The sequence below is a fragment of the Bufo gargarizans genome, chromosome 4, assembly GCF_014858855.1.
Source record: "Bufo gargarizans isolate SCDJY-AF-19 chromosome 4, ASM1485885v1, whole genome shotgun sequence".
NCBI classification, from domain to species: Eukaryota; Metazoa; Chordata; class Amphibia; order Anura; family Bufonidae; genus Bufo; species Bufo gargarizans.
The window spans coordinates 426401272-426425154 of NC_058083.1; the positions used below are offsets into that span (position 1 = coordinate 426401272).

General features: G+C 43.2%; 1 protein-coding gene across 1 annotated transcript in view; it reads left to right on the forward strand.

The window, feature by feature from the left end:
* Positions 1-23883, forward strand: part of CEBPZ (CCAAT enhancer binding protein zeta) — an 81209-nt gene that overhangs the window by 13615 nt on the left and 43711 nt on the right. The window contains exons 4-8 of the mRNA XM_044290138.1: positions 2037-2178; positions 6145-6233; positions 8330-8383; positions 15851-15953; positions 23694-23750. Coding sequence (XP_044146073.1) covers positions 2037-2178; positions 6145-6233; positions 8330-8383; positions 15851-15953; positions 23694-23750 — 445 coding nt within the window. The remainder of the gene's footprint in view (positions 1-2036; positions 2179-6144; positions 6234-8329; positions 8384-15850; positions 15954-23693; positions 23751-23883) is intronic.

The following is a 23883-nucleotide window of genomic DNA, read 5'->3' on the forward strand; positions in this document are numbered from 1 at the left end:
ATCTCTGTCAAAATAGGCATATAATGCTGCATCAGCATAGCTTCATGAGGGATCCGTCATGTCAAACTAATTTAAAGGGGTTGTCTCACTTCAGTAATTGGCATTTTGTAGAGAAAGTTAATACAAGGCACTTGCTAATGTATTGTTGTTATCCATATTGCTTCCTTTGCTGGCTGGATTCATTTTTCTATCGCATTATACACTGCTTGTTTCCGCGGTTACAGACCACCCTGCACTCAATCAGTGGTGGGTGTGCAAGGACAACCACCACTGATGGATTGCAGGGTGGTCTGTAACCAAGGAAACAAGCGGTGCATAATGTGATGTTAAAATGAATCCTGACAGCAAAGGAAGCAATATAGATAATAACAATACATTAGTGGCTTGTATTAACTTCCTCTACATGATAAATGCAACTTACTGAAGTGAGACAACCACTTTAATCAGTTTCTATGAGAAGTTGAGCTTTAGATTTGACCGGGGGAGTCAACGGATGTCATATTGCCATAGTTGAGTGCTCCAAAGCATTTGACACTGCCACATAAAAGTTTAGTATATAAAATGAGAATGCTCGGACTGGGAGAAAACGTCTGTAAGTGGGTAAGTAACTGGCTCAGTGATAGAAAACAGAGGGTGGTTATTAACGGTACACACTCAGATTGGGTCACTGTCACTAGTGGGGTACCTCAGGGGTCAGTATTGGGCCCTATTCTCTTCTATATATTTATTAATGATCTTGTAGAAGGCTTGCATAGTAAAATAACCATTTTCGCAGATGACACTAAACTGTAAAGTAATTAACATGGAAGAGGACAGTATACTACTACACATACACTGGAGTAAATGGGTACCAGTGTTTTGAACGTTTGACCTTCAGGCTCCATATCTCACTATCCACTTCAGCTTCGAACATGCGACTACTTACGTTTTATAGACTGTAATCTTGTCATCTCATACATTAATTGGATTTGCAACTATTTAGCTTATGATTAGTTAAGCGGGTTCTTGTCATGTAAGCTGAGTTCGTTTTAAGGTGGTTTTCCACTCCAACTACCGAAGTTATTCAACAAAGTCACGTGACTTCGCAAATAGCTTACTTCGGCTCTTCAGAGCCCATACATTCTAATTCTGTACGGAGACGGTATCGCTTTGCACAACACTAATGGAGGCCATTGATGTTCCAAGCGCGGCGTCTGTATGCAGGTCAGGGGACTTGTAAACATGAAGTATTCTTGTTAAACTGTTGGACAACAGTGTCCATAATTTAATAATGCCTAATACTAGCTGCATGCATGTGCTGTTACCATAAATATGGTCATACCTTGCCTGTTATTTCAGCCAGTCCTGTGGACTAACGCCAACTTTGCTGCAGTGATGACATGCGATACGAACTTATGACCCATTGTTATATTCACTGGTGGCAGTGGCCACAGGGTCCCCTCCCCTCCTCCTCATTGGCAGTGGCAGTTCTGATTGGAGCCCCAGCAGTGTAATCGCGGGGCTTCAATTGGTTACCATGGCAGCCAGGATGCTACTGAAGCCCTGGCTGCCTTGGTAAGCTCCCTGCTTCTGTATGTCCTATCAGGGTGAATAGGACAAGGGATTAGGGATCCCAGGTTCTAGCCCCTAAGGAGGCTAATAGTAAGTAAAAATATATAAACAATTAAAAAATAAACGTAATACATATCACCACGCCTGAATAAGTGCCAACTATTAAGATATAAAAAATATATCTTATACGGTAAACGCCATGACAGAAAAAAACGTACAATTCGCCATTTTAAGGTCGCAGTGTCCCCCACAAAATAGGATAGGACTGTTCTATTATGGGCCGGACGTTCCATAAAATACGGAATGCACGTGGCTTTTTTAGTGTTTTTATTTTTTTCCTGTGGTATCGAGTATTGCAATACTTTTTTATGGTATCGAAATCGAATCAAAATTTTAGTATTGTGACAGCCCTAATTCCTTTGGTGTACTTATAAATCCAAAAGTTAAATAGTTTTTAATTAGAAATGTTGTTTTCATTGCTTTAGGAAAATGATGAAGAGGAACATTTTTATGACTTACCTGATGATGATAATAATAGCGTCACTGACAAGGATGAAGCCAATACGAATATGAATGCCTCAGAGAATCTTACATCTGGTTCATGGGTACATCAGCAATCTCTTCAAGGTAAATCATTGTTGTGCCTTCCATAGTTGAAAATAAAATTATTGGGAGATTATTGCATAATTCAGGCTAACTGATAGCATTGAACTCAATATGTGCTTCAACGGAAATGTTTCTCTACATTTTACTCTTAACTACTTCCAGACACGGCCACATTTAGTAAATCTGACCTGCCACTTTATGATAACTTTCTATGCTTGTACTTATCAAAGCGATTCTGGGACTGTTTTCTCTTGGCACACTGTACTTAATTTTAGTAGTCAATTTGAGTCAATATATTTTACCTTTTAAAATAATACAAAATGTATGGAAACTTAGGAGAAATGTACTATTTTCTAAATCTGAATTTATCCTGTTTGAAGATTGTGATACCTCACAAAGTAGTTATTACTTGACCTTATGTGTATACTGGAGGGGGCAGGAATGCATGCGGGGAGAGAGAAGGTCCTACTTGTTGAACTTATGAAGAAGGTATGGGCAAAGGTGAAGCAGCTTAGAGGTGTGGGAGGAGTTGGGGAGCTTTCTCCTATATGGAACAATAATGTATTGCCTGAATTCACGTCTTTGTCAGGACTCAGGAACTGGGAATCTCATGAGGTAATGAGGATCGGTCAACTGACGGAGGGTAGTGTATTCAAATCTTTTCAGGGTATCCAGCAAGAATTTAACGTCCCCAAGGTGTGGTTTTATCAGTTTCTGCAACTGAGGCATGCCTATGATGTCACGGTGAGGAAAGGGTGTAATATAGCTAAAATGGATGTGGTACAGAAGCTTATTCTCCCGAAGGGGGGGAAGAGAGGTTTGATATCGCAGGTATACGCTCTATTGCTGGACAAGTTTCTTGAGGGGTTCCCTCTGACGCGGATGATGAAATGGGAGGGTGATTTGGGCCCCGTGTCTAAGGATCAGTGGGAAGATATTTTGGAAGCGGTTCCCAGAGCAGGAATGATAAGTGTCCAAAGTGCATGGAGGAGGGACCGGATCTGGTACACATGCTCTGGTCGTGTCCAGTGATAGGTCGATATTGGGATGAGGTGCGGATCATGATTAATCCCAAATGGGCGCTGAGTCTGCAAATGGACCCTAAGGTTTGTGTGTTGGGGTATGTGTCAGAGATTGGAGGGAGTGAATTGCTCAAGGTGGCATTGGGAGGGCTGTTATATGTGGCCAGGAAACTGGTGGCGCAGAGGTGGATCCAGGGGAGTCCGCCAACGATAGAGGAGTTTGTGAGAAGGGTGAATGATATGTTGGTCATGGAAAAAAGTGTGTTTAAGAGAGGCTGTCCTCAGACGTTTGAGAAACTGGAATGAGTGGTTCTCATACTCATATTGTGTTATAAAATAAGATAGAGGTTGTCTTATTCTTATCCATTGGGGGGGGGGGGGGGGGGTAGGCTTTGACTTGATTTGTTTTGTGTCTTTTAAAATTTTACCATGTCAGGTTTTGGAAATGTAATTTGTATACCATTGCAGTTATTCTGGATTATGTGCATTGTCCATTGAGGCAATGGTCTGTTTCCTGTAGATGTACTATGTTATTTTACATTGTGTTTTGCACTATAGTGAAATGTTGATCAGAATGAAGAAAATGCTTATTATAAGTGATCAATAAAAATGATTTTAAGTAGTTATTACTTAACATTCCTCATATGTTTACTTTATGTTGGCATAATTTTAGAAATGTAATTTTTTTTTTTTTTTTTTTTTTTGTTTAGGCTGTTGGAAGCTTTTTTGAATTTTGAAGTAATTTTTTGAATTTTCAAGAAAATTTCCTGAGCCAGCTCAATTATGAAGTCACTTTGTAGGGCTTAGGCTACTTTCACACTAGCGTTCGGGGCTCTGCTTGTGAGTTCCGTTTGAAGGCTCTCACAAGCGGTCCCAAACGGATCTGTCCAGCCCTAATGCATTCTGAGTGAATGCGGATCCGCTCAGAATGCATCAGTCTGGCACCGCTTGGCCTCCGCTCCGCCTGGCCGTGCATAGGCAAACGGATCCGTCCAGACTTACAATGTAAGTCAATGGGGGCGGATCCGTTTGAAGTTGACACACTATGGCTCAATTTCAAACGGATCCGTCCCCCATTGACTTTCAATGTAAACTCTGGACGGATCCGTCTGCGGCTACTTTCACACTTAGAATTTTTTCTGAAATATAATGCAGACGGATCCGCTCCAAACGCAAGTGTGAAAGTAGCCTAACATAGCTGAAACCACTTGTAAATTTCCCCATTTTAGAAATGACTACCCTCAAATTAGGCTACTTTCACACTAGCGTTTCTATTTTCCGGTATGGAGATCCGTCATAGGATAGCTGAACAGAACAGAAAGCTCCAAAATGCATTCTGTTCCATTTGGTTGCATTCTCAAGCAAGCTGAGGTTTTCTTTCCGTCATGAGATGCAGAGCAAGACATATCCGTCATGACCCACAATGCAAGTCAATGGAGACGGATCCGTTTTCTATCTCACTTTCTGACACAATAGAAAACGGATCTGTCCTCCATTGACTTTCCGTGGAGTTCAAGACTGAATAATCTTGGCTATGTTAAAGCGAACCTGTCATCAACTTTGTGCTGCCAATATTAACGGCAGAACAAAGTAGAGACAGGTGAGTTGATTTCTGTCATTTATAAGTAAGTGGTTGCTGAGAACCAACATCTAGGAGAGAACTGCCAATCATCAGCAGATGGGTGAGAGCAGGAGATTATGAATAACCAGGACTCTTCTCAGGTAGATTTGACTCTTCAAAGCCTGGGCTGCAATGATTATGATGCTGGTTCTCAGCAACCACTTACTTTTAGCTCATGGGTAACACACTACTGAAATCGGCATTATAGTCACTAATTTATGCTGCCCTCAGTGAGGTCAGCATAAAGTTGATGACAGGTTCCCTTTTAAGATAATACAACCGGATCCATTCATAACTGATCCAGATGGTTGTATTATAAGTAACGAAAGCGTGTTTGCTGAACCCTGCCGGATCCAGCAAAAACGCTAGTATGAAAGTAGCCTTAATCAAAACAGATTTTACAAACTTTGAAAACCCTTTAGGTGTTCCACAACAATTAAAGAAAAATGGAGGTGAAATTTCACTTTTTTTATTTGCAGATTTTCCATTTGAATCTTTTTTTTTTTTTTTTTTTTTTCGCAAAACAAACTTCAATCATTTTTAACCGGATTCTACAGTTTATAGAAACACCCCATATATAATTGTAAACTACTGGATGGGCACACTGCAAGGCTCAGAAGTGAAAGAGCGCTATATTGTTTTTGGAGGACAGATTTTGCATGGGTTTTGGGTGCCATGTCACATTTTTAGGAGACCGTAAGGTACCCCTACAGTAGAACATGCTGTATTGTTCAGCCATCGCCCCCCCCCCCCCCCGCATCACAGCGTGGGGGGGGGGGGGGGGGCTGATGGAGTGAGAGAGGGAGCCGGCTCTCTCTGCAAACCCATGGATGCAGCAGTCAATATTGACCGTGGCATCTGAGGGATAATTCCCACATTGGCTTTTCACCAATGCCGACAGATATAGCAGGGGTCCAACTGTGGCATCCGTTGACTAAGGCCTCATGTACACAACCGTTTTTGTGGTCCGCATCCAAGCCGCATTTTTTGCGGCTCGGGTGCGGACCCATTCACTTCAATTGGGCCGCAAAAGATGCTGACAGCACTCAGTGTGCTGTCTGCATCCGTTGCACCGTTTCATGGCCCCGCAAAAAAAAATATACCATGTCCTATTCTTAACTTTCTCTAAATAATAAATACTATTTGTTGAACCCCTTTTTAAGTTCCATTAATTTTTTTTTAAGCGCATTTGAATTGTCTACTGAATCCCATTCATATGGGAATTAATCATTTTTAAAGCCACGTATCCTTTGAATAAAATTTAGACCATGTTTATTTGTGATTTATAGAAACAAAGTTACAGCTAATTCTTATTTATTTTATTTTTTATGTGTTTTAAAAAAGGTTTAAAAAGTTCAAGCCAATATGATCCAATGAATCGAAATCCTTCATTCTGTGGAGCTGATAACACAAGCATTTGGGAACTTAAAAAGGTATAACCAATTAAAACCCAATTGTCGTGTATGGTCATAGCCAAAAATTTTGAGACCTATTTTGGTTTTCGCAAAGTTTGCTGCTCCACTTTTTATGGTGGCAATTTGCATTAACTAAATTGAAGAGTGATCAAATGAATAGCAATTAATTGCAAAGTAACTTATTGCCATGAAAATTGACGTAATCACCAAAAAAAAAAAAACATTTGCACTGCATTTCAGCCCTGCTACAAAACAACCTGCTAACATCATTTCGGTGATCTTTTAATTAGCTCAGAAAAGTTAACATGGAAGTGATATCACAGTATCCTAAATTAAAAAAACTTCCCCAAAATTGCCTTTTAGGCTTGATTCACATCTCCGTTTCATTTTCCGTTCTTCTGCTCCATCAGAAGAACAGAAAAAAACAAAACTGAATCCTATAAAAAAAAAAAAAATGGATCCTGTGGATCAGTTCTGCACATTTGGCATCCATTTTGAACCATTTCCACCTGAGATCTTTTTTTTCTGTATGCAGGACATTTTTTTTCCCGTTTTAAATAAAAGGAACACAAATGGAAATGGCTCAGATGGATGCCAAATATGCATAACTGATGCACAGGATTCCTTTATTTCAAATTTTTTTAAACAAGCACCTGTTTTGTTTTTTCCCCTGTTTTCTGATGGATCATAAGAACAGAAAGTGAAATGGAGATGCGAATCCAGCCTAATTCTCCATTCACACATCTGCAATTCCATTCCGCATTTTGCGGAATGGAATTGCGGACCCATACATTTCTATGGGGTCACACTACGTGCGGCCCCGATCCGGATTTGAGGACCCGCACTTCCGGGTCCGCAATTCCAAGTCTGAAAAAAATAGAACATGTCCTATTAGGCATAGTCTCTTAGTGCCGGCAATGTGCAGTTCGCAAAACACACACGGATGTGTGAATGGACCCTTAGATCGAGGAGGTGAGATCTGCATGCAGCAGTCACCTGCACTGCATGGGGATGGAGACGAGTGATGAATACTGCAGTTGCTTGTCCCCATACAGATTCATTGTTTCTGGCCAGCAGATCGCTGTTTACACAGCACATTCAGGAACGAGCATTCATAGGAATGTTTGTTTAACCCTTTCTCGACCAGCGCTGTACCAATAAAACTGAGCGGAGGTAGCACAATAGCCGCGGGGGTGCAGCAGGTTGCGGACATTATGTCCGCGACTGCTGGTAATGCCGGTCATGGACATTTAACACTTCAGATGCCGTGCTTCACTTCTCTTTTCACAATTTGTTTTTAAATAAAAAGTGATCAAAATGTTGTACACGCCCCAGAATGGTATCAATGAAAAGCACAGATCGCCCCACAAAAAATGAGCCCTCATAAAGCTCCGCACACATATTTACAAAAAAGTTGTAAGTGTCAAAATACAATAAAAACTATACATTTATATGTGGTATTGCCGGATTCGTACTGACCTGGAGAATGATCACTTTTACTGCATAATGAACGCCGTAAAACTGTGGCAAAATTGTGTTTAGTTTTCTTTTTAATTCCACCACCTTTTGGAATTTTTCTTCCCAATGTCTATGCAATATTAAATGATGGCTTTGGAGAGTACAACTTGTTCTGCAAAAACAAGCACTCATATGACTATGTGAACTGAAAGATAAAAAATTATGGCTCTGGGAAGGCGGGGAGCACAAAACGAAAGGTCAAGAACACCTGCGGGGTAGAAGTGGTTAAATAATCGGCCCAACAATAGTCCTGTGTAATTGGACCATTAGTCATGAACATTTTAAAGCATTTCATTTTGATATGGGACAACTATATTGCGGACAGGCTACCGGCGATCTAGCCGTGCATGTCCGCAGCTCTATAGGCTAAAACGAGGTGACCGAATCTCTTTAAAGAGATATGAGGACATGATTCATTTGTCAATATCTGAATAGTGTGCACAAAATATGGTGAAAAGCTATACCCTGTAAAACACACAAAGCCAGTGCCCTCTCAGATTGAAGAAGAATAAATATTTATATCCTTTATGATCAAAACTGCATTATAATGGTACATGTTGAAACACTTGTTAATTTGAACTTTGTTTCTAACGCAGCTTTCTGAACACTTTCATCCATCTGTGGCATTATTTGCAAAAACCATACTGGAGGTATGTAATACGTATGTAGTGGTTTTAATATGCAGCATTGCATATTTCTGACAATTATTAACATTGAATAACTTTTGAAGCATTGTCAATGGGCAAATGCATTTGATGGGGGAGAGAGAGATTATTATATATATTTTTTTTTGTATTGAAGTATCATCTGAATAGTTCATCCGTTTCTGATTAGTGGGAGTCTGACACCCAGGACCCCAGCAGATCAGCGGTTGGAGAAGGCATGGGTGCTCGTAGTGCCCCCACGGCATTCTCTCCACTCACCCAGCACAGCGCTGTACAATGTATAGGTCTTGAGTCTGAGCCCTGTTTCCTTTTAATAAGGCTGAGCTGCACCTATGCTATGTTGCAGATGAATGTGACATTACAAGGCCTAGCCGTGCCTGCAAGAAAACCTGGGCTCGACTGCAAGAACTGATTCCTTCTCCAACAGCTGATCAGAAGTCCTGGGTATCCCGGGAGGCCCCCACATGTCCATTCCTGATGACCTTTTAATGGTAATTCATAATGTGTATGGTCAGCAGTTGATCATAATGTGATTTTGAGATAGCACATAATACCATCATACTTTGGGGAATATAACAAGACTGAAAAAAAAAAAATATATATATATATATTTTTTTATATTTTTATTATTATTGATGTTTTCTGTCATTTTATATGAAAACAATCTAAAAAAGGAGAAAATGACAACTAGGGATGATGGTTCCATCCCCATATCAATAAGTACATAGATGGAACCCATACAGTCTAAGAATTAAAGAAGAGTACTTAACAGAATACAGTCCCTCATGGAAGTCCATATAGACTATGCCTAAGTGTGATCTCGTTGACACGCGCTTGGGGATGACTCGGCCAGAAGATCTCTTTGGCTGAAGGGTTAGAAAGGAGATGTTGCTTCCAAGTCAAAATTGTGTGCCATTCCTTGCCAGCGTAATTTTTTTTTATTTGGCCCAGTACTTGATGAAATATTAGACAAAGCATCGGATAGAAAAAAGGGCTTTCCGGTGGCTAGTTTTCCTAAACGGAGAAGACCAATTTATTTCGGAGACAAAAAGAGAATGTAGACAGATTTCAAAAGAAAGGCAATGATTGGAGGAGGGACAAATTATAAGGCCTTTTGTTCAAATCCAAGCCTCAGTCCACAAATGCTTCTCAACAATGACACCAAGGCTCAGGTGGGTGGTCATCTGTCTTTATGGTTTTAGGCCTGGCAAAGTATAACATCAAGTACATGGGTAAAGGATATTCTAAAAGAAGGCTATCATCTAGAATTCAAAAGGCCCCCACCAGAAAGCTTAAGAATTGCAGCCTTAAATCAACTGTCCAAAACAGATGGCATTATTAGGAGAAATAAGAGGCCTAATGGAAAAGTCAGATCTAGTCCCAGTTCCAAAAACAGAAATTGGAGAGGGATTTTATTCGACACTATTTCCAGTCTCCAAGCCAAATGGGTCCTATTGGACAATAATAAACCTAAAAGACCTGAATCTATATCTAACATACCAAAAATGTTGTATTGAATCGATATCATGAACGATTCTTCATTTGTTTCCCAATTGTCATGGCGTCAATAGATATCAAGGAGGCCTATTACCATGTACCCGGAGACCCCTCAGGGTGGCAGTACAGGTGAGAGTCAGTTGTCCACCTTCAGTTCAGAACCCTCCCCTTTGAAATATCGCAGGTACCCAGAATTTTTACAAAATTGATGGGGGAGGTGATGGCACAAATAAGTAGATCAGTTATTATAATTATTCCTCATCTAGACGACCTGCTAGTGGTGGGGCAGTCTCCAGGTTGCCTTTCAACTCAAGTTCAGGAAGTGTTGAAGACATTAATGAACTTGGGCTGGATTATGACATGGAAAAACTGTGTCTCACACCAAGTTACCAATGCACCTTCCTGGGAATTCGGCTAGATTCTCTTTCCTAAAAATCCTACCCCCCGATGCGGAAGCTTCGGTCAATACAACAGAGGATACGGGAATTCAGTCCAGAATGACTACTCTATGGGAGGCGATGTCAATTCTAGCATTAATTACATCTTGTATACTGGCGGTAAAATTGGCACAGTTCAGATCCAGAATTCTTCAGATGCACATCCTTTCTCTCTGGGACAAGGACTTATTTTCACTAGCTCTCAAAATTCCACTACCCTTGTCAGTAAGAAACTCCCTGATGTGGTGGACAAGGTTAGAAAACCTGAGTCAAGGGGTGGAATGGATAAAGGACAATCCTCTAATCATCACAACCGACGCCAGCCCTCAAGGGTTGGGGGCTCACTCAGTTTTGGGGTTTTCCCAGACAGTGTTCAGTATTTCAAAGCCAACAATGTCAAAACTACAGAGAGCTAAGGGCGATATGCTATGCTCTGAAGGAATACGTTCCCTCCCTAAAAAGCAGTCATGTAAGGATTCTGTCAGACAGTGCGACAGCGGTAGCCTACATCAACAGGCAGGGGAGGGACAAGGTCTCCTAAATTACTAAATTTGTCATCCAAGATCTTCCAGTCGCTAGAACAGGAAGTCTGTTCTCTGTCTGTGCCAGGAGGTCTTCGAACAAATAGTACATCTCTGGGGTTCTCCATCGATAGACCTGTTTGCTTCCGGAAAAAATAAGAAATGCAAAGTTTTTCTCTCTCAACCCAAGGGATCAGGCCCAGGGGATCGATGCACTGTCACAACCTTGGGGCAAGGATCTAGTTTACGCATTTCCACCTCGCGCTTTTGCCCAGAGTGATCCAGAAAATAAGGAGGGAGGACGCAACCGTAATTTTATTAGCCCCCTATTGGCCGAAGAGAGTATAGTAATCTTGGTTAACAGTATGGATATTGAAAGAAAATTCCTTAAAGCCAGGAGTTTGTCAGACCAGTTAGTAGAAACGCCACTGGCCAGTAGGAAAAAAGTTACCACTGACATTTATTTGAGAGTCTGGAAAACCTTTTATTAGGTTTGCTGGCTCGGATCTGGATCGGTCAGCTCCACCACAGATCCCACTGATCTTAAAAGGGTTATCCGAGTTATGAAGGAAAAAAAAAAAAAAATTATAAAACTCATCAGGACATACATATACATTAGTTAAGCTTTATTTCTTAAAAGAGAACCCCATATTTAAACCTTTTCATGATTCTGTTATTGCTGTGTTTACATGCTGAAGTGCATGCTGAGGGGGCGTATAACAACAAAGCCTGAGCTCTGCCTCATGTACAGTGTTCATTTTAGGACATAGTCAGATATCATAGTCAAGTATCAAAATAAGGCGAATGTGACACTTGACCTTCATAGATCAAGGTCAAAGTGAGAATGAGTTATGGATATACTATGTATTTGTATGCTAAATCACATGTCAGGGTCACAAAGGATTTTAGGTTTACTGTTGCTCTGTATACTACATCACATAGATGAACAAAAATCCCAAGCTCATACAAGGCAAGCTGGTAGCTCAGTGGTAATGCTGTTGCCGCATGTTCAGGCTTTCTGAGTTCAAAACCCCTTTCAGCGATTGCCGGTATGCCCCCTTGGCGTTGTCACAGGGTGCCTTCTGAATGGTTTCAGCAGGCACACCGTTCCTAACACTGACCGCCGCACAGCTGTGATCGGAAATACACAGGTACGCCCTGTGTCCATAAGAGGTTAAAGAGGCTCTGTCACCAGAATCAACCCTATTCGACCATACATACTGCCTGGTAGGGCTCATTATGCTGATTATGTATGATAAATAGCTGCAGAGATTCATTTGCAAATAAACAATTTGAGCACTCAGAGGCGGGGCTGAATATTCTGAGCAATGCTCTATAACACCCCCTGTGCTCTGCACACACCCCCTCCCCCATTGACTGACAGGGCTAGACAGCAGGCTGACGTCACAGCACCGCGGGGATACCGCACATGCAGCCGTCAGCGCTGACCGCGGCAGTGTAAGGGTTAACGAGCCGGCATCAGTGTTTTCACCGGTGCATACAGCAGGGGTCCAACTATTAGTGCCTGCCGGACCCCTGCAGCTGATTGGGCGGGAGTAGCTCCTGTGGGCGCCCGATCAGAGCGCTGTACCTGTATGGCGCTGGGATTTTGTGACCGTGTTTCCAGCGACATACATGTACAGCGCTGGTATCCTATGGGTTAATGACATATATTATTTATTATAGTATATGCTATTAAAGAAAAAAAACATATGTCTTTCTGGAGACTTCAACATGGAAAGCCATTAATGTAACCTCCAAGCTATAACATTACCACATGGTTTTGCTATACTTAGAAGCTATCACATAGTACTGCCATCTGTATGACCATATATTGTGTCCGTGGATAAAGCAGTAATATGTATATCAGCTTTCTGAGCAAATCTCAGTGTGGTGAAGCTGTAGCACATTGGGTGTATAATACACATATATACAGCAGATATGTATAATCCAGGAGACAGCTCTGTATACAGGGCCCCCTTTACTATAGTGCTGCCCATGTACTCTTAATAAAATAAAAAAGGACCACTTACATCTCACAGCACTGGAATTTGTCTCTGATCTAGAGCTCAATAAAAAATAAAATATTAATTTTATTAAAAGCCTGTAAGGGGTTTTGAACCGATGAACACTACATGCAAAGCAAGTGTCTTACCACTGAGCTATAGCTTTAGACATCAAAGGTGCTGATTTTTTTTTTGTATTTTTTTTTTTGTATCTATGAGATGTAGTATAGCAAAAAACCCAGTAAACCTAAGATCCTTTGTGACACTGACAAGTGAAGGAAGTGAGATATCAGCGTCACTCACACAGACAGATCATCCTGTCACATTGCAGATACACAGGCTATATGTATCTAAGCTCTGTGGCAGCTCTGTGTATCTAAGCTCTGTGGCAGCGCTATTATCGATCAGTATATTTGTGTTATATAGAGAGCTCTGATAGTCCTTTAGATTTTATCTCAAACAATATGTCCCCTTCTTGTAAAAGGTTATTGGTATCTTATATATAATGTTCCATTCAGTAACTGGTGAATAAAACAATTGTTGATCAGAGGCTTATAGCCTGTACAATACCAATCCTTAGCTGCAGCGTCTGTGTACCCGGGTTGTCAGTGATGTTGCCAGATACGCGCTGTTTCTTCTGCTGCGCTCGTCGCATGGCGTCCCACGTGATCGGGAGCTGCAGCAGTGTTTTGTCTCAGGATGGCGGATGTCCTGATGTGCCAGCGTACTTTGTTAGGCTGAATTAGATAATCGGCTCTTTATAAAATTAAAGGGGATGCTAGAATATATTCATTATACTTTTCACTGCAGGTTACCATAGACGTTTCGGAGTGTAATGCTCCTTCCTCAGTGGCCTGCAGTGAGAGGTTGGTGTAGCCACCGATTTTATTATATAATGATTTATCACTATATTCCTATGGAGTCCTGCCAGAGGCGGTGCTTGATAGGAACATCACTATGGCAGACCTCAGAGCCTTCAAAAGGCTGAGAATGCCACAACAACCTAACAGCTCCTGCAATCGCATCATGGAGAGCCGATTAGTCACCAGGAGTTCATTTCTTCCAGTATTTGACTGCTTAGATGCTGTGGTCAAAAATGCCCATGATATCTGAGGTTTAAAGTCTGTGAACAGACTCTGCTACCAGGTGTCTGCTGTATAAACCAGCAGGCGCTCAGTGGTTATGGCAGTCTTCATGGTTATGCCATCTTCAAAGACCTGACATCTGCCGTACATGTACGGCAGATGTCATGAAGTGGTTAAGGGCAGTTAGAGCTATATTTTCTTCTTAGGGCAGCTAGACCATTGTACATATTGATTTACTTAAAAACAATAGATACATGCCCCTCAGTGCTTGAGTGCACATTCTTACCCCTCAGTTTCTCCTGCTCGGCACTTGTTTCTCAACTTAGGCTCCTTTCACACTAGCGTTCGCTGGTCCGCTCGTGAGCTCCGTTTGAAGGAGCTCACGAGCGGACCCGAACGCAGCCGTCCAGCCCTGATGCAGTCTGAATGGAGGCGGATCCGCTCAGACTGCATCAGTCTGGCGGCGTTCAGCCTCCGCTCCGCTCGCCTCCGCACGGACAGGCGGACAGCTGAACGCTGCTTGCAGCGTTCGGGTGTCCGCCTGGCCGTGCGGAGGCGTACGGATCCGTCCAGACTTACAATGTAAGTCAATGGGGACGGATCCGTTTGAAGATGCCACAATGTGGCTCAATCTTCAAGCGGATCCGTCCCCCATTGACTTTACATTGAAAGTCTGGACGGATCCGTCCGAGGCTATTTTCACACTTAGCTTTTTTTTTGCCATTTTAATGCAGACGGATCCGTTCTGAACGGAGCCTCCGTCTGCATTATTATGAGCGGATCCGTTCAGAACGGATCCGCCCGAACGCTAGTGTGAAAGTAGCCTTATCGTGTCCTGATGCTGCGAGCCTAGTCAGGTGGGTGATACTGTGGGTGGTTCAGGAGTGCAGTCCCAGCCCGATATGGTTGGACTGCAGTGATCGAGTCCTGCAGTGTCTCTGCTCCACCTCTGAGGCTGAGCAGAGAACGTGAGCAATCTGGCGTGTACTCTGCGCTCTGTCGCCGCTCCACTTGCTATCTGTCATTGTGCCCTGCTCCTATGTGGCCCACCCATTCTTTTCCATATCTGAGTGCTGGGCAAGCAGCTGAATGGCACAGTTGTGTATTGGTGACTGTGGAGTCAGCAGGGTCCTTTTAGGGATGGGAGCCCTGGGCAATTGCCCAGTTTGATCCCCCCCTAACACCAGACCTGGAAATAATTATATAGTGTGATGGAAAAATGTATCTGGACAATCACAATGTTAGTAAGTGCCTTGTATTAACTTTTTCTACATGACAAATGTCATTTGCTACCTCTCATTTGCATGGTATATCCTTAGCAGATCTTGCATTTCAACTTCTCCATACTTCTAAGTACTTCTGCAAGGTTTCTCTGCAGCTAAATCAGTTAGGAGCCAGAGCAGTGGTCAACTCTGTAGCTCTTTATCACTGTCTGGGTCAGGTCTTGGACTGCAGAAGCTGCTTCCAAAAAAGTTTGGCTTCCCTTGCTCCAGAGAGAGAGAGACTCTTTGAGAATTGTTAGGGAACAATCATTGCAGAAGTAACTGTAGTCAGAATTTGTTCTGACTCCAGCCTCCATCGAGATGATCAACAAAACATAATGATTTTGCATCCCTAGCGTTGAGGGGAACAGAAGCGGTGCGGGGAGCCAGGTAAGTATATTCAGTGTGAGGGGCCCGGCATATGGGGGAGCATTTCTTAGTCTTGGATAACCCCTTTAATATTTTTTCACTAGCTGCAACATGCTGCTGAGGCTAGTTAAAAAGGAAAAAAAGGTGGAGGCTAAAGGCTAGATAAATTATTTTAAGCTAGGTTGTTACTAATAGAAGGTAGCTAATATTTTACGCTGGCTCAAATCCAGAATATGGGACAGTTTTGTTATCCATGTTGTTTTCTTTTGCTTTAGGGAAATTCTGTGCAATACATGGGTGATCCTTTGGAAGATTTCACGCTGATGCGGTTTTTGGACCGATTTGTGTACCGTAATCCAAAACAGCAGAAAATAAGAGGTAATCCTTTTGGTTTACTTAGCTTTGTCACAAATATTATCTAGAATCTGTCTTTTATGAAGATCTAACCTGTAAAAGGTCATTTATTTATGTAGTTTTCTACGTTTAGTCCACACAGTGGTGGTGTACAGTTTGCATCTTCTGCTGGGGAAAAAAAAAATCTGTTGCAGCATGGAAAATATCACTGGCTACATTTTTCAGTCTAAAGACCAGTGTTCACTTGTATATTAAAGGGCAATCGATTGTGCTATTTTCTTACCTCTTAGGAGCCTAAGTAATAGTTTGTGTGTATACTGTACGCATCCGTGACCATGGCCCAATCGGGAGCAGAGCTGTCCTCTTAAAAATGTCATCAGAAAATTACCTATTGTGTAAATCACATTTTTATGTTTAACATGTAATTTTTTTTTTATATTTTCCATGTCAATATCTATATTTAAACAAAAATCATAAATCTTGCAGTTTTCCCACTGAGTGTTATTATTCTGTACAGATCACTTTTCTGCAGCTACTCCTTTTCTATACACACATGTGATATTATAGGCAGTATTAGACTGACAGATAAGACGGGATCCACCATTCCCAATACGTGATTGTCAAAGCGGATCTATTCTTTCCTTGTACAGGTCAGAGCATGCCTAGCAAACTCTCCCATAGAAGACAATGAGGTCCCTTTCTGTCCATTGTGTCTGTAGACCATGGGGCTGCCATAAAGCAATTTTCTTAAGGGGTTGTCTCACTTGATAAAATTGCATTTATTATGTAGATGAAGCTGATACCAGCCACTTCCTAATGTATTGTGATTGTCCATATTGCCTGCCTTGCTGGATCAGTTTGCCATCAAATTATACACTGCTTGTATCCATGGTTATGACAACCCTGCAATCCATCAGTGGTGGTCACGCTTGCATACAATAAGAGAAAATGATGATTACACTTACCGGTAATCGGATTTTCCTGACCCCACGACAGCACCACTGAGAGATGGCTCCGCCTCCATGGACAGGAAACCTGTAGCATAAAAAAGGTGGAGCCACTCTCCCACCTCAGTGGGTTTACAGAGCATGAGAGGGACTCCTCTTTAGGTTAACACAATATATATGTCATTTTTTTTTTTTTTTTTTCATCACACCACGTGAATTTTTTCACCAACCACCACCTTAGGGAGGGAATTAGACGGGTGCTGTCGTGGGGTCAGGAAAATCCGATTACCGGTAAGTGTAATCATCATTTTTCCCCTCCCCCACGACAGCACCACTGAGAGAGGGTGACCACTTCTAACACCTTAGTACCAAAAAGGAGGTCAAAAACAGAGTCGAGTTGAAGCCTATAGTGCTTGTAGAAGGAGAAGCCCATGTGGCCGCCCTGCAGATCTGGTCAATGGAGACGTTAGACCTCTCTGCCCAGGAGGTAGACATTGCCCTAGTAGAGTGAGCCTTCAGGGACAGTGGAGGAGAAAGACCAGAACAAGAGTAGGCTAGGGAAATAAGCTCTCGTATCCACCTAGCAATGGTACTTTTGGAGGCCATATTACCTTTTCGAGCCCCAGCGTATAACACTAACAAGGAAGAGGATTTTCTCCAATCCTTTGATCTCTCCAGGTATTGCATCAGGCACCTTCTTACATCCAATAAGTGCCATCTATCTTCTTCCTCAGTTTTAGGGTCTGGAAAAAAGACTGGCAAGACAATTTCCTGCAACCTGTTAGTCTTAGAAGGTACCTTGGGGATGAACTTTGGATCTGGTCTAAGAATTACTCTATCCTCACGTATGGACATAAACGGGGAGTTGATAGACAGTGCCTGAAGCTCGCTAACTCTACGAGCTGAAGTTAATGCTATTAACATAACTAATTTCAATGTAAGATTCTTAATAGAACATTCCACAATGGGCTCAAAGGGGGAACTGGTCAAAGCTTTTAAGACTAGGTTCAAATCCCAGGGGGTAAACCTGGGCCCCCTAACCGGTGCAACCCTATCAACTGCCTTAAAGAACCTGACTATCCAGGGATCCATGGCCAGACTTCTACCACTTAAGCCTGAGAGGGCCGAAACCTGAACTTTCACAGTGCTCTTGGCCAAACCTAAGGACAACTAAGAAGTAGTTTGGACGGCACTCCTAGATAAATTCCGGTGCTCAGCGGTAATTTTAGTCAGCATATAGAATATAAAACCGCGGCACTCAGGTATAGAATAGGTAGTTATTTATTCATCCATCCAGAAACATAGACTAAGGCCAACGTTTCGATCTCATCCCGAGATCTTGTTCACGGCCTGAGTGTAGAGGACGTCTGGTATAGTGGATGGCCATCCACTATACCAGACGTCCTCTACACTCAGGCCGTGAACAAGATCTCGGGATGAGATCGAAACGTTGGCCTTAGTCTATGTTTCTGGATGGATGAATAAATAACTACCTATTCCAAACCTAAGGACAGACCCCTTTGCAAAAATTCTAAGACCTGCCTGGTGGAAATCCTCTCAGGCCAAACATCGGTGTCCAGACCTGAAAAGGAAAGGAATCTCTTCCATATTCTTGCATAAATAGTATTAGTTACCCTCTTCCTGCTACTAAGAATGGTGGAGGTCAAGGCTTCCGAGAAGCCTTTCCTAATCAGGTGCACCCTCTCAATCTCCATGCCGTAAGGTGTAAGGATCCTATTTCTGGATGCATTACTGGGCCCTGCCTCAGAAGGTCTGGAATGTCGGGAAGAACCCATGGTTCCGCTATCGACATGGATCTGAGTAGAGAGAACCAGGCTCCCCTTGGCCAAAAGGGGGCGATGACTATCATGTCTGACCTCTCTTCCCTTATCTTCCTGAGAACTCTGGGTAGGAGCTGTAGGGGGGGAAAGGCATATCCCAGACGGAATCTCCATTCCAGGAGGAAGGCATCCACCCCATATGGGGATTCGCAGGGACTGAGGGAGCAAAATCTTTCTATCTGCCTGTTCTCTCTGGTGGAAAATAGATCTATCTCTGGTACATCCCATAGATCCACAATTTTTGCAAATATGGACGGGTTCAGGGACCACTCCCCCTGCTTTAAACGATGACTGCTCAGGAAGTCGGCCTGGACATTTTCTTTCCCCCTTATATGTAGGGCGGATATGTGGGTTAATTTCTCCTTGAATTCCGAGAATATTATCTCTGCCTCCTTCATTAAAGATGGGGATCTGGTACCTCCCTGGCGGTTAAGATACGATACTACTGTTCTGTTGTCCGACATGACTCTGACATGCTGGTGCTGGAGTTCTGGAAGGGCTGTCCGTAAAGCTAACAACACTGCCCTCAATTCTTTCCTGTTGGACGAGAACTGTCTCTGCAACGGGGACCAGATTCCCTGCCTCAACTGACCTTGGAAATGTGCACCCCATCCCCAAGGGCTGGCGTCTGTAGTGATTACTACTGGATTGGGGTAATTCCACGGAATGCCCTGGTCTACGTTTTCTTCCTCCAACCACCAACTGAGGGAGATCAGAGTCCTTTGGCTGAGACATATCTGAGAGTCTAACGTTATCTCTTTTTGTTTTGTCCAATTCAAAATTTCCCACTGTAATATCCTTGAATGAAATTGAGCCCAACGGACTGCTGGAATACAGGCCGTCATTAACCCTAACAATGACATTGCTTTTCGGACTGACATCTCTGGGTTCTCCTGGGCCCTCCGGGCTTCGTTCTGGATTTTTCCTATCTTCTCTGCTGGAAGAAAAGTCCTTTGTCGTACAGAGTCCAACCGAAGTCCCAGAAATATCTGACTTGTGCTGGGTTCCAACCTGGATTTTTTGGAATTGATCATCCAACCCAGCTGCTCCAGGATCCGAATCACCGTTTGGACCGATTTCTGACATGTTTCCTGTGATTTTTGCAATAATCAAGAGGTCGTCCAGATGAGGTAGGAACAAGATATTCTCCTTTCGAATGAAGGATGCTACCTCCGCCATCACCTTGGTAAAGGTTCTCGGAGCTGTAGATAGGCCGAAGGGCATAGCCTGAAACTGAAGGTGTCTGATACTGATGCCCTCTGTAACCGCTACCCTTAGAAATTTCTGAAAAAGGGGATGCATCGGGATATGTAGCTATGCATCCTTTAGATCCACTACCGCCATGAAGCAACCCTGGAAAACTAAATGAGTCGCAGATTTTATGGTCTCCATCTTGAACTTTTTTATCACTAGGTATTTGTTCAAATGCTTCAAATTTATAATTGTTCGGTAGGATCCGTCCGGCTTTTTGACCAAGAACAGAGTAGAGTAGAAACCCACTCCCTGCTCTGCCCTTGGTACCGGAACTAACACACTTTTGACAACTTTTTGGATTCTTTTGTCACTACGAACCTCTGAGGACACTGACCCCGAAACTGCAGCCTTAAGCCCTCTGTTACAATGTTGTTCACCCACTCTCCTGCGACCTCTCTCCAGGCGGAGGGAAAGAACTTTAGTCTCCCCCCTACCTGTAGTCTGGTGTCATTTTTTGGAAGATTTGTCCTTCTGAGAGGAGGAGGAACCTCCAAACCTGAAACCTCTACCACCTGATCCCCTGGGCCTGGGAAACTGATCTCTATCTCCCGGCTGTCTTCTTCCCTGAGATCTGGGAACATTCTGAAAGGGACGTCTGTAAGGCCTAAATTGTGAAAAAGATTCCTGAGGCATTCTCTTTTTCCTATCAGCTGCCTTCTCTAACAGGGCATCTAATTCTGGTCCGAATAAAAACTGTCCCTGACAGGGGATGCTACATAAACGTTGTTTAGAGGCTATGTCGCCCCCCTTCCAGTTCTTAAGCCAAAGGGCCCTACGGGCTGAATTGGAGGTGGAAGCAGACCTGGCTGCTAGTCGAACTGCCTCCACAGAGGCATCTGACAGGAAATCCACGGCTTTCTGTAAGGTCGGCAGAGAATTTAAGATCTGATCTCTAGGGCATTTATCCCTTAACTGACCTTCCAACCTTTCTAGCCATAAGGCTAAGGATCTAGCTGTAACGCTTGCTGCTATATTGGGCCTAAAGGAGGAGTGGATGCTTCCCAAGTATTCCTGAGGCAAGAGTCTATCTTTTTGTCCAGCGGGTCCTTTTAAAAATCCCATATCGTCGAACGGCAATGAAGATTTTCTAGACACTTTAGAAATGGCCACGTCCAACTTTGGCGCCTTATCCCATGAAGTAGAAGCCTCTTCCTCGAAGGGGTATTTCCTTTTAAAAATTTTACTAACGAAGGCCTTCTTGTCAGGCTTCTTCCACTCTCTTTCTATCAGGGCCGATACGCTCTTATGTAAGGGAAAACATCTTCTCTTTTTTTCTCGTAATCCCTCAAAGACTACATCCACTACGGACCTATCTTCCCTGACGTCCTCCAGCTCTAATGTAGCTCTAATTGTTTTTAACAATTTTTCCGTATCGGACACTGGAAACAGGAATTTCTTCTCTGCGAAGGATGAATCCTCTGACCTGTCATCCCTATCATCCTCGCTAATAGACTCTGGCTCTGAATCAGTTCCATCTACCAATCTCTTTGATTTCTTTGATGTTTTAAGGGACTCCTTAACCTCTGCCTTAATGAGACTTCTAATGTCCCTCATAAAATTGGGGGATTCCTCCGCCAGGGTTTTCTTAATACAGTCCTGGCATAACTTCTTACTATAGGAAGTGGACAAGGGGCATCTACACAATGCGCATTCCTTGTTCTTTTTCTTGGATGTGGCTTTCTTAGCTGCCATCTACAAACCAATAATGGAAACAAGGGGACACATCAGTGATTTCGTAAAAACTCAGTGTCTTACCCCATCAGAAGCATGTCTTATTTCCGGCCCTGAACCGGAAGTCGTCAGTGGAACGCACGTCTTAACTGACGTCATTCCTGTGACTTCCGGTTTGGCTCCACTGCCCGGCATCCGCCCGCAGTCCTCGCTGGGTGCGCGTCAGGGATGTCTGCCCTTTGGCATGTTTCCCCTCGCCGCCCTGCATCGCGGCAACATCCAGGCCACTCCTTTGAGGGACCGGTGTCTTCAGCCTTGAGAGCAGCAGCTGGCCCGGACCAACTCCCGTCCCTCAGATGGTACACCCGGTAAGGCTGGCGTGACCCATGGCTCTCTAGGCTTTCCTAGGATTTCCAAGCCATGGGTCCCTGTAAGAAAAAAACGCTACAAGTCTCCTGCTCCAGGGACAGGAAACCTCACTGAGGTGGGAGAGTGGCTCCACCTTTTTTATGCTACAGGTTTCCTGTCCATGGAGGCGGAGCCATCTCTCAGTGGTGCTGTCGTGGGGAGGGGAAAAGTGGCCTTTCTGAAGGCCAGGACTACAGGAGTGCAATTAGGATGGCTCTTTTTCTATAGTGTGCAAGCATGGCCACTGCTTCTGGATTGCAGGGTGGTCGTAACCATGGACACGAGAGGTGTATAATGAAAGGAAAAAATGAATCCAGCCAGCAAAGGAGGCAATATGGACAATCAATACATTAGGACGTGATTTGTATTCACTTTCTCTACATGATAAATGTGATTTGCTATAGTGAGATAACCCATTTTATGCTTTTAAATGTTGTTAAGGACCTCCACATTCAGCATGTTCACCTCCATGATCATCTGAGACCAGCCACCCGGACAGCTGCAGCAACAATCGGAATGCATAACCAAAGAATGTCTGCACAAACTGTCAGATATTGTTTCAGGGAAGCTCATCTGCATGCTCATCGTCCTCATCGGGGTCTGGACCTGACTGCATTTCGTCGTTGTAACCGACTTGAATGGGCAAATGCTCACATTTGATGGTGTCTGGCATGTTGGAGAGGCGTTCTGTTCATGGATGAGTCCCGGTTTTCACTGTTCAGGGCAGATGGAAGACCATGCGTGGGTGAGCGGTTTGCTGACGTCAACGGTGTGGATCGAGTGGCCCATGGTGGCGGTGGGGTTATGTTATGGACAGCGAACACAGGTACATTTTATTGTTGGCATTTTGAATGCGAAGAGATACCGTGACCAGATCCATGTTGCAGCATGATAATGCACGGCCCCATATTGAAAGGATCCGTACACAATTCCTGGAAGCTGAAAACATCCCAGTTCTTGCATGGCCAGCATACTCACCGGGCATGTCACCCATTGAGCATGTTTGGGATGCTCTGGATCGGCGTATAAGACAGGGTGTTCCAGTTCCTGCCAATATTCTGCAACTTCGCACAGCTATTGAAGAGGAGTGGACCAACATTCCACAGGCCACAATCAACAACCTGATCAACTCTATGCGATGGAGATGTGTTGCACTGCATAAGGCAAATGGTGGCCACCCCAGATGCTGACTGCTTTTCTGACCCCGCCCCGCCCCCAGTAAGGCAAAACTGTGCACATTTCAGAGTGGCTTTTATTGTGGGCGGTCTACCTGTGCAATATTCATGCTGCCTAATCAGCACCTTGATATACCACACCTGTGAGGGGGGATGGATTATCTCGGCAAAGGAGAAGTGCTAGATAACACAGATTTAGACAGATTTGTGAATAATATTTGAGAGTAATGGGTCTTTTGTGTATGTAGAAAATTTAAGTTCAGCTATTAGGATGCCCAGGGGCAGTTAGGACAGCATAGCAGAGTTCAGGGGTACATTTTTTTTTTTCTACTACTTTTGCCCCTGTAAAAAAAAAAAGGGGAATTTCTAAAAATGGTTAGAGATGATCTTCGCACTGCACTATATATGATCTTACCATGTTATTAGAATACATGTAAAATATTCTCTTTAATATGTCTCTTTGCACAGAAAACAGGGGATATTTAATGCACCAAAAGAAAAGATTGAACCAAGAAAGACAACCAGGTATACTTTTTATTTAGATGTATGGTTTGTGGCTTTTTCCTTCATTTGTTACCTTTGTCTAGCCCTTATAAAACTACATCTTCTGTACAAACTCAACACTGACGCCTCACAAAGTTAAACTCCTTTTTATATA